We start from the raw sequence: 10,755 nt of genomic DNA, 5'->3' as shown, positions 1-10,755 counted from the left end.
GGTTTTTTGGATCAGGAGCACGAGGCGATGCTGAAGCTGCCGAGCGGTCCCCACCCTGGGCAGCCGCATTCCCCTCATGGCGGGGCCGCGGGGCAGGCCGGGACTCTCCGCCGCGCTCCTCCCACCGGGTGGAAGATCCCGGGCGGCGGGGCCGAGCCGAGCCGAGTCCCGCGGGGCCGCTCCGCCACCGGTGACGGGGCTGTGGCCGGGGTCTCATCGCGGTGCCCACCTGGCCCCACCGCCCCCGTCCAAGGGACTACGCGCCCCAGAGTCCCCCGCGGCCGTGCGGCGGTGCGGGGTACTGTGGGACTTGTAGTCCTTTCGCGGGCTCAGCCCCACCCCGAACAGCGGCTGCCGCCGCCCCCGCGCACTACATCTTCCGTCGGGCATCGCGGCGCGCCCGCTGGCCGCCGGCGGAGACATTTGCGAGGCAAGTGTCTCCAAGATGGCGGCGTGGGGAAGGAGGCGCGCGGGCCCCGGCGGCACCAACAGCGGCGGCGGCCGGGACAGGTGAGGGGCGGCCGGGCCGGGGCCAAGGGCGGCGGGGGCTGCGGGGCTGCACCACCCGCGGCGGCCCCGCGACCCCGCGGCGAGGGCGGGGGCACCGAGAGAGGAGCATGGCCGGGCGGGGCGGGCGCGGGACGCGGCCGAGCTGAGGCGCGGAGGGGCCGGGGGCGCTCGGCGGGGCCGCGCCCGGGGAAGGTCAGCGCGGCCCGCGGCGTGTCTGGGGCAGCGCTGCCCGCGGCGGGATGCGGCGCTGGGGGCCGGGTAGAGGAGGGCCGGCCCCGGGAGGCTCCTTCCGTCCACGGCTATTTTTAAAGGCGGGGAGGGAGCGGCGAGTCCTCCAGGGTGACCTCCTTCTGCTGGTACCGCGCTCTGGCCTCTGCCGGGGCGGAGGAGCGGGCAGCACAGGCTGGAAATACCCACGGAGCAGCGGTGGAAGTTTGGGAATCGCAACTTTAAAATGGGAAAAACAGAGGGAAATCTGACAGAATCAGTTAGGTTCGAAAGATCTGTGAGATCATCGAGTCCAACCTGTGACTGATCCCCACCCCGTCACCCAGACCAGAGCACTGAGTGCCACCCAGTCTTTCCTTAAACACCTCCAGGGACGGTGACTCCACCACCTCCCAGGACTGCTCATGCCAGTATTTAATCACTCTTTCTGTGAAGAAATCCTTCCAAACGTCCGAACGGAACCTCCCCTGGCACAGCTTAAGACAGTGTCTGGTCGAGCTACTTTAAAATCTGTGTGCACAGCTCTCCACCTGCTGAAAATGTCTGGGTTTATCCCGCATTTCCTGACGTTGGCATTTTTCTGTTCTGCCCCAGGGCTGACTGATGTAACCGGCAGCTGCTGAAAGCTGCTGCAGTATTTTCTGAGTTTTCCTTTGTCCTGCCGCCTCGCCTCGAAACTCTGATATTCCCCTTAATTTGTGTTGTGGCTTTTGCTTCACTTTGTTCCCTTGCTGTGATCCAACAGTGTTTGCTTTGATGCTGTTGAATCTACACTGCCAAGGAGAGCCACAAGTAGCCCTGAAAATTCTGGCACTAATGTGAATTGCAGGAATGCTGCTTGTGTTCAGGGAATTCAAAAGTAATTGAACTGGAAGGGCCAATGGAATTCCTGTATCAGTGTGGTTTAAATAAACAACTAAGAATACCACAGTGGTAAAACTGTCTGCACCCAGTGCTGGCACTGCCCCAGCATTGGAGGTGTGGAGTTTTTATGTGGATCTTTCATGTGGCAGATGTGTCCTCCCAGCAGAAGGAAAGAAACAGAATATGGAAAAGAACACTTAATAACTTCAATTATTCTTCCAGGGTGAAGTGAGTTGTTACTGTTGTAATTTCATCTGTGACCTGTACAATAATCTCATTGTTGTTTGAGGTGATCTTTTTTCAAAGCTGTGATTGCTCTTATGATCCAAAATATTCCTAAACACGAGTCACTCCATGAACCTGCTGCATGTATTTTTTTTTTCCTTTGCCAGTGAGAAGGGTATGGAAGAGAACAGCAGCTCCTCCCCTGAGCAGCGTTTCACAATCTCCATCAAAAGCTGGTGGTTCTTTAGGTGTCACCCTGTACAAACGTGACAGGAGGATAATTCCAGAAGGTGTTGGGTGATGTCAGCGAGGTGCTGCTTCTTCCTGGCAGTTGCAGAGCAGGAGATGTGGATGATTTGGCCTCTGCCTCTCCATCAGTGGTGATCCCAAACCACACCTGCCTGTCTTGCTGGGCTGCTGCAGCACCGGTTGTGCAAAGGCAGCACTGACAGACCTGATGTCATCACATGATGACACGTGCTTTTTATAGGGTGAATACAGTTTTCTTACTCTGGGCAGGATGCTTGTCCAAAGACAAGTTCCTTTGAACTGAATGTGCTGATCCAGTTTTCCTGGTAACTGAGCTGCTTCAAGGAGTGTTTGTAGTTGTCAGCCAGGCGCTCTAAAAGGCATCTGTGTGTTGGAGGTGGTGTGAGGAGACTCAACACTGAATAAAATCCTGTCTGTTGTGAGACTAGAGCAGCTTTCATTTAAAATTATTAAAAAAAAAAAAAGACCAGCATATCTGTGGAGACCGAGTCCCTTCATAAGTGACTTTATTGATACAGAGAAAGCTATAATTGGTTAAAAAGTGCTTTCCTTGCTAGGATTGACTGTAAGGACATTAATTTCAAAGGATGTTGACTGTGAACTCCAGCTGGCTCTGGTGGCAAAATAATAATGTTAAACAAAATAACCAAAAACACTGAAGGGAACCAACTAAATATTTGTTTTTCTTCATTCTGGATAGACTCTTTAATGGAGCCTGTCTAAAGGGAATTGTTAATCTGTAGACCAAAACAACTTTTTCATACAGAACAGACACTGGATTGTACTGGGTGTTTTTTGTATAAAAGGCAGCCCGGTTCCACCAGAGCAGTGGACAGCATGTTGTTTGTTCCCCTGGGAGATGTTCTGACAAACTCTGGAAAGAACAGCTTTCATGTCATCACCACTGCCTGCTCTGGCTCCTCTGTGCCCTCACAGAGCTCTCCTTTTGCTACCTGCACTGCTCAGATTTCTGGTACTCTGCTTGCAGCAATGATTGACCTATTTCCATCAGCCTGGCTAATCATTAGTTGACTTAAAATTGACACCTCCTTGTTGTCTGGGGGCTGGATTTGTTGTAATGGTCTGGTGATGTTTTCTTTAGTGTTCAGGGAATGTTGTCCCTTCCTAAGGCTGTTTGAAGAGCTTCCCAATGTTCTCCTGTCCTTTTTCCTATTTGAATTAAAGGTGCATCTTTTGAATTCAAGTCTTGCTTTATTGCCCTGCATTTCCTGTTCTTCCTCTGCTTGAGTGCCCTTCTTAAAGCCCCAGGCCTGACAGCCCTGGCTGAAGGCTTGAGCCTGGTAGATTGTGGAGACCTTCAGCAGAGAAACAATTCTCCAGGTGTTTAGGGAGGGATGTGTTTGTGCTTTCTGTGCACCATATCCTGAGTAGAAACACACTGGGGAGTATGACTGGGAGGTGCTATATTTCCACTGAGAATTAAAGCCAAGCCACAGCTCATTCCTTAATCTTGAAATTAAATTAAATTTCAGGAAGGATTTATGTTGGAGGGAGGGAAGTTTAGTGTTTGGATTTGTCATGCCTTGACTCTGTTGACTTCCCCCAGCTTGGCTGAGATGCTGACAGTTCTCCCAGACATGCTCTGGCCATCTGTAATGTCCTTTTTCTGAGATCTTGCACAGCCAGCATGAACCGCCCCCCCTTGCACTGCTGAGCTGGACTGTGTGTGCTGCTTGTGACCAGGTGTTATCACACTACTGCAAGCTTCTCCTTTCTAATTTTTTTAACTGCTTATCAAACTGGTTTTCATTTTCAGTTAATCTGATTGCTTGGTGCTCTGAGCAAAACTCTTGCCTGGGAAAGAAAACTTTAACAAAACTTGACCTATGTGTTACAGGAGGAGCTCACAAGAACTTTTATTTTTGCCCAGAACTATACTTGAGCTTTGTGCAGCTTAACATTTTTTCCAAGTGTGATTTTGAGCATTTGCAGAACTGAGATAGTTGAATAACTTGAAACCCTCACCCAAAGTCTGTCTGGCAGATGCCATTAGGTTGAAGGCACCTGGTCTCAGGAGGCTCAGTCCTTCTCCCTGCAGGTGGGCAGTGGTAGGAGGATGCTGAGGGTTCTCCCAGGGTCTTTTCCCCTGCCTTGTTCTCACTGCTCTGTTCCTTTGTTTCTGCTTTTGCCACTTGGCACCTGGCAAAACTGAAGGCCTTGTCACACGGAGTGACATTGTGCCTCCTCTTTGGAGTGCTACTTATTTCTTCATCCATAAAGATTATCCAGTTGAAAATTCCATTTACCAGGCAGGCTGCTGTTTCAGGAGCCTGCTTCCAAGGTGGAGGCAGAGAAATGGAACTTCAGAAGAGATTCTTCCTTGTGAGGGTGCTGAGGCCCTGGCACAGGCTGCCCAGAGAAGCTGTGGCTGTCCCTGGATCCCTGGAGGTGTCCAAGGCCAGGACAGGTTGGACAGGACTTGGAGCAGCCTGGGATAGTGGAAGGTGTCCCTGCCCGTGGCATGGGGCTGGAACTGGGTGGGCTTTGAGGTCCTGTGCAACCCAAACCATTCCAGGATCTGATGAGCTGCTGGAGCTGTAATTGTTCACCCTCTCCTGGTGCTCTCCCATATTCCCATGTTAGGAAGACAATCCAAATGTAATTTGAAGCTTGCTCTATAGCTAACACAGACACTTCTGCCCTCCTGCTGCTGTAGCTCTGTTAACAATGGGTTCCTTATTTATAACTTTGGCAATACCAAAATTTGACATCATTGAGTTTTAAGAGATTTACATCTTGCTGTGCTGAACAGCTGAGAGTTCTGTCACATTCCCTCATCCAGGCATTCATTCAGCACCAGGAACGAGACACTAAAAGTTCTCAAATATAGAATGCCTGAAGCTGCAATAGAAAAAATACTTGGATAGAAGGCCTAGAACTATTCCTAGAGAATAGCTGTGCAACTTTTTCACTGTGCCGTCTTACTTGGAGTGGGGAGGCAGGTCCTGGAAAATACTTTGATTGAATAATATTAACAACTGCTTTTAGGCTCTGGTCTGTCTAGTAAACAGCCTGTCAGGCTTCTGAACACCTGGCAGCATTTTATGTCTTCTGGCATTAGGTGCTCTCTGGTTATTTACTATTCTTTAAGTAAAATGGAATTTATATAAAATCCCCACGCTTGATAAGTGGTGGATGCCAGCTCAGAGTTGCTTGCACAGCTCTGCAGTTGTGTTTGTCATGGCCAGGGGTGGGTGACAAGCTCCAAAAGGCAAACTCCACGGCCTCCAGTGTTTGAGCAAATCCAGTTGCTTTGACTGCATTTGTTCATGTGCAGCTGCTGTGTTCAGTGGAAAGGCAGTGTCAGGAGAGTTTGCTTCTGTGAAGTCCTCGGCTGAAACCTCCTCAAGCCCACATATCAGTGTCTCTTTCTGTATCATCTGAAATCCAAACAGTTTTCAGCTTTCCATGCTCCAGGGGCAGCCAGTTCTTGTGTGGAAATAATACATGATAACCCCACTTCCCTGAGCAGAAATAGAGACTTGCTGCCTGCCTTGCTGACTCTTCACATGTCCTATTCCAGCAGATATCTTTTCATTTGTCATTTTTGGACTGGCTGTTTTGCCATTTGCAGCTTCAGCACTATGATACAGATTTGTTCTGATTTTAGAGGACTCATTTGGAGAAACAGCAGAGTTGGGGGGGCAGACATTTTCAGGGACAAAGCCTTTGTGCTGTTCAGTTCCCAAAGTTTTTTTATTTTTCCCTGTAGAACATACTTTAAATTCTGCTTGTTTTGGCATTGGAGGACTGTGCTTTTCTCGACTTAATTGTTATAAAGCCCTAGAGCCTGGCAAGCCAGAAAATTCCAGAGGAGATGGACAGTGCTGCCTCTGGGCAGAGAGTTGGATTCCTGCTGACAGGTGGCCGTTTGTGGTGTGGCTCTGCTTGTGCAGTGAGGGTGAAAGGAAAAAAAGGGTGTTCAGAGGGAAGAACAGGCAAGAGCTGAGCGAGGAGAAACGAGGCTGATGGGTTAGTGCCACCTGTCCTGGTGCTGAGCCTGGAGAAATCCCATGTAATGTAGATCCTGAATTCCTAGAGTGAGAAGCTCAGTTCCCATGGCTCTTGTACAGGAGGGAAGGAATGGGCTCCCTTCATCCACGTTTTCCCAGTGATGACAGGGAGATCTAGAATGACAACTGTGCTGTTCCTAAGCCTCTGGGAAGTTCTTAGTTGAATTTGGATTCTGCTTCTCTATTTTGCAGACCTATCTGCATGTTCCCAGGTATTACAAAACACTGAGAGTTCTCCTTGTTGGAAATATTAATTTTTGTCTGGAGGGTTGTGTTAGCACTGGGTTGGCTTCCAGTTTGAAAATGCCTTTCAGCAATAGCTTTTCCATGAAGTCATTATGCCCTAGCAAGTGGTTTCACAAAGTCATGGGTGGTGGTTTACAGTTACCTTAAGCCTCTATATGTCTTTTGCAATGAAACTGGAATTTTTGATTTGGAAGAAGCTGCACTTGGAGCAGCTGTTATCAGGGAAAAGGATCCTTGGCAGAAATCATGACCAACTGTGTCCTTGCTGTCAGTGTAAGACCTGTTTAACTGGCTTCTTGTTAGAAACTCCATATATGGGTCCTGTCTTTAATTTTTTTTTCTCTAAATACCTCTCAGTTCACTGCAGAACATCAGAGCCCAGCACAGGATGTGCTGAAAGAGTTAAAGATAATTTTCCCAACAATGTCTGACAAGCTCGTTGCCCTAAAGAAGCCCCCAGCATACACGGAATTAAAGTGGATTTTTATTTTTCTTTCTACCCATGAACAGGCCAAGGGGGAAATGCACTGCAAGGAACTCAATAACTACATTGTAAGTTGAGTTTTCCTTGTAGGTTATATAAATTCCAGCTGGACTTTTAATGAAACTGCTTATGACTCTGCTTTGGGAGGAGGGTGGTGCCTCTCAGGTCCTGCTGGTTGATGTTTGCTGCTGTTACAAACCCAGCCATGTCTGCAACAGCTTGTAATTTAACAATATTCTTGATTACAGCTGGCCACTGCTCAACCCCCTTTGCAGCCTGAGTGGAGCTGCACATTAAGGATAATGTTTGGCAACAGCAGCTTGTGAATGTGTATTTTTCTCCCTTATTTTCCAGTGCATGCACATAAGTACCACTGTACTAATGGAGCAAAAAGTGCTCATTCTGTTCTCCACATCAGCAGTGTGTTCCTCCTGATATCACGGGGGTCTGAATGCTGTTGGGATGAGGCAGTTTTGTCTGCTGTGATTAGGTCAGATGTGTGATTTGTTCTCCTGCTAAAGGAATCTGCTAGATATTTTTATCTTTGCTAGGCCACGTGCTCAGTTTTGCTCTGGTTAAGCACAAGTATGTCAGAAATATTCATTTCTGCTTAGAAGGGAGGATTTTGCCTGGTTCTGATGGATAGGTTTTTACCCTTTCTCAGAGCAGGTGAACATTATAATCCTATTTCTTAGCAGTCTGTACATGAATGTAGCTGCAGATAAAAGGTGATATGCTGAAAAGGGCGGAGGGAAGGTGGAAAATGTGACGTTAGGCAGCTGAAAGCTGCTGGTCCAATTCAATCTTGACTCCCCTGAGTAGGAAATATGCTCACACTGAAGTGAGCAGCTCTTTCTTCACTGCTTAACCCTGCCTGGGTTAAAAATTTGTTCATGTCTTGCTTTGCTGCATCAGGAGAGGGAGTGAAGCATTCTGCCACAAACTGAATGCTCTGCTGCCTTCCTAACCTCCCCTTTCAGCAGAGTTCCTTGGCCATCTTCGTTGGATTTACCATGGAGTTACTAGGCTGTGTTAATATGGAGGACTGAATAGCAAGCTGCATCAGAAAGCAAATGTATTCATCTGGAGATGCTTCCTCTCCCCAAACCTCCCAGAGCAGCTTGTCTTGGTTTCTGTGAAAGCTCCTGAAGTGTGTGTGGTTTGTTCAGTGATGTGTTGTGGTCACTAAGGTGTGACACTGCTGCTCTCTCCAAAGAAACTGCTTGGGTATTGGTGTGGTGAGAAACCATTTTAGGACTGTTACAAGACCCTATTTGTCAAATTGTTCTAGATCATCCTCCAAGTTAGGAAAAGGTAAGAAAAATACGTTGCCTTCTTTTGGGATGAATTATTGTACAGCAGGAGTAGTCAGCTGATGTGAAATGAAGCTTGAGTTGAGAAGCTGCTGGTTGTGAAACAGAGGCAGTGACCTTGAGGGGCTGCTCTCACTCGGGACACTCATGTCCCGCTCTCCCAGCCGGGTGGGTGAACAGCCTGTCCTTCAGCCCTGTAGTTTTAATTCTTCATTTCCCCTTACCAGGGTGACCTTGTCCTCCACGGACTGTTACATTGTACACGAGATCTACAACGGGGAGAACGCTCAGGACCAGTTTGAGTACGAGCTGGAGCAGGCGCTGGAGGCGCAGTACAAGTACATCGTGATCGAGCCCACGCGCATCGGGGACGAGACGGCGCGCTGGATCACCGTGGGGAACTGCCTGCACAAGACGGCCGTGCTGGCGGGCACCACCTGCCTCTTCACCCCCCTGGCACTGCCAGTAGATTATTCTCATTACATCTCCCTGCCCGCTGGAGTGCTGAGCGTGGCCTGCTGCACCCTGTACGGCATCTCTTGGCAGTTTGATCCCTGTTGCAAGTACCAGGTCGAGTACGATGCCTATAAACTTTCGCGCCTGCCCCTGCATACGCTCACCTCGTCCACTCCCGTGGTGCTGGTGAGGAAGGACGACCTGCACAGAAAGAGACTGCACAACACGATAGCACTCGCTGCCCTGGTGTACTGTGTAAAGAAGATCTATGAACTCTATGCTGTATGACTTCAGCAGGCAAGAGAGAAACCCACAAAGACAAGTGTATTAAGACTCCCACAGTAACATTTTTGTTTTTCCTCTTTGAGAAGTGGTGGAGACTGGGAAGGATTTGGTTTAATAGAGCTGTTATTTTTCAAATAACACATCACTGGTGCACCAAGGTTTTTCAGTTCTTCGTTACACTTGAGATGTGGATGTGTGGTGACTTGAGATCCGTATGTTAGGCCAGGGGAGTCCAATCCAGCAGCAGAATGTCAATGAAAGAAAGCAATAGAAAGAAGGGGTGTGAGAGCTGCTTTCTTTTTTTTTTTTTTTTCTTTTTTTCCCTTTTTTTTTTTTTGGAAACATTTAAGTATATTGTTTAATTGTATTACACAGAACCAGCCAGAAGTTATCATTGACCATTAAAGGATGAGAATTTGAAATGCTCAAGCTCTCTTGTCACTGTTATCATAGTGATATCATTTTAAGTGTCCAGGTACAAACACATTCTGCTCAGTTCTTGTATGAGTTCTTCCTAAGGTGGATACATCTCCTCTGAAATCCCTTGAGCCACATGCAGGGCTGGGGGCTGCCAAGGTGGGAGCCTACCTGTCCCACCTTTGTGCTATGCCCTTACCAAACAATTCCACTGCTTTTGCCTGGAACACAGGAGCTGCCTGCTCCTGCTGCAAGGCATCCACATGACTGTGTCTTGTAACTTTGTTACCTGAAATTTTAGAATTCAGTCCTGTGCATTAATTCATTTTTTTAGCTCTAAACTCAAAATCTTCTTCTTAGAACGGGAAGTATTTACTCTTCTGTGAGATCTGCCAGTTATTTTTAAAAGATAGGGCCTTGCTGTCTGTAATCTCCTCCCACCACATGGAGAATAGGTGTGGCTGGCATTGGCAGGGCCAGCTTGGCACAGCTCCAGGTGTTACATTTGGAATAGGAGAGCAAAGGCCTGCAGTGAGAGCTGCCTGTGCACTGTGTGCTCCCTGCCCCAGTGGGAGCTGCAGCCTGACCTTCACAGCTGAAACACCGACCTTGGAAGGGGTCAGACCCCAAATTCTGCCTTTCTGTCTTTATCTCTCCAAATTGCCACAGCAGGCACCAAGGACTCCCCCTGTCCCCTCCTCCCTGGGCTGTTCTGACCACGGTTCTGACTTGTGCTTCTCTGCTGGGGCAGTTTTTTGTGAGCAGGGCACACAGCCCATTGTGTGTGTGCTGTGCAGACTGGGCTTGCTGGGTGTTCCAGCCCTTAGCACCAGCACAGACAGCTGTACTGAGTGGGCTGGAGGAGCTCCAGTGGCAGTGAGACATTTCTGGGTGGCAGCAGCCCTTTGTACAGTGGCTGAGCTCTTTCCCTCCAAGGTTAAAAGAAGCTGGGATCCGGAGCATCTATTTATAGCAACAATGTACAGTTGCCTTGGCAGAGCAAAGAAACGCAACTACTTCATCTTTCAGTGGTCTGGGCAGGCTGCCCTCCTACCCTGACATGTTTCCAGAGTCCCTGCTGGATGGATTTGAAGCCAGTGGCACATCTGCCACAGCTAATACTGCTTATTGCTACAGAGGGCCCTGAAATACCTTTGTGCTGCCCACACCAAAGGCGTTCCTGGTCTTTTTTTACTCAATGCATAATGATTCTCAGGGCTGTTAGTTCCTTTCCTGCACCCAACTTCTGGGGTCCTGGTACTTTTTTTTTGTGTTAAGCTTCCCCTGGTCTGGAATGATCACTATGGCAGGTTCCCTAAATGCATGGCTGGCATCAGAGACTTGAGTTAAAAATTAGCAAGTTTCCTGGGGTCTCTTATTGCAGGAGGAAAGGTGAAAAGTCAGCTTAGCTGTCACAATGGGT

At 48.7% G+C, this 10,755-nt stretch overlaps 1 protein-coding gene across 2 annotated transcripts; it reads left to right on the top strand.

Moving 5' to 3' along the window:
* The first annotated feature begins 205 nt into the window (after positions 1–205).
* TMEM11 (transmembrane protein 11) lies at positions 206–9,337 on the top strand. 2 transcript variants are annotated; one of them, XM_014870887.2, is made up of 2 exons: positions 206–510; positions 8,402–9,337. In XM_014870887.2, exons 1-2 carry the CDS (start codon positions 446–448, stop codon positions 8,916–8,918), a joined length of 582 nt encoding a protein of 193 aa, XP_014726373.1. In that variant the 5' UTR covers positions 206–445; the 3' UTR covers positions 8,919–9,337. The 2 variants fall into 2 exon arrangements, with proteins under 2 accessions (XP_014726373.1, XP_088030401.1); XM_088174275.1 differs by lacking the exon at positions 206–510 and adding an exon at positions 893–5,994.
* The last annotated feature ends 1,418 nt before the right edge of the window (positions 9,338–10,755 follow it).

The sequence above is a fragment of the Sturnus vulgaris genome, chromosome 16, assembly GCF_052056855.1.
Source record: "Sturnus vulgaris isolate bStuVul1 chromosome 16, bStuVul1.hap1, whole genome shotgun sequence".
NCBI lineage: Eukaryota > Metazoa > Chordata > Aves > Passeriformes > Sturnidae > Sturnus > Sturnus vulgaris.
This window is presented reverse-complemented; position numbering and strand designations above follow the sequence as displayed.

Bases quoted from the DNA above. Each gene is read 5' to 3' on its own strand.
- TMEM11 (XM_014870887.2), top strand. From the start codon at position 446: ATGGCGGCGTGGGGAAGGAGGCGCGCGGGCCCCGGCGGCACCAACAGC. The intron at 511-8,401 runs GTGAGGGGCGGC...TCCCCTTACCAG, and splicing joins AGCGGCGGCGGCCGGGACAG to GGTGACCTTGTCCTCCACGG.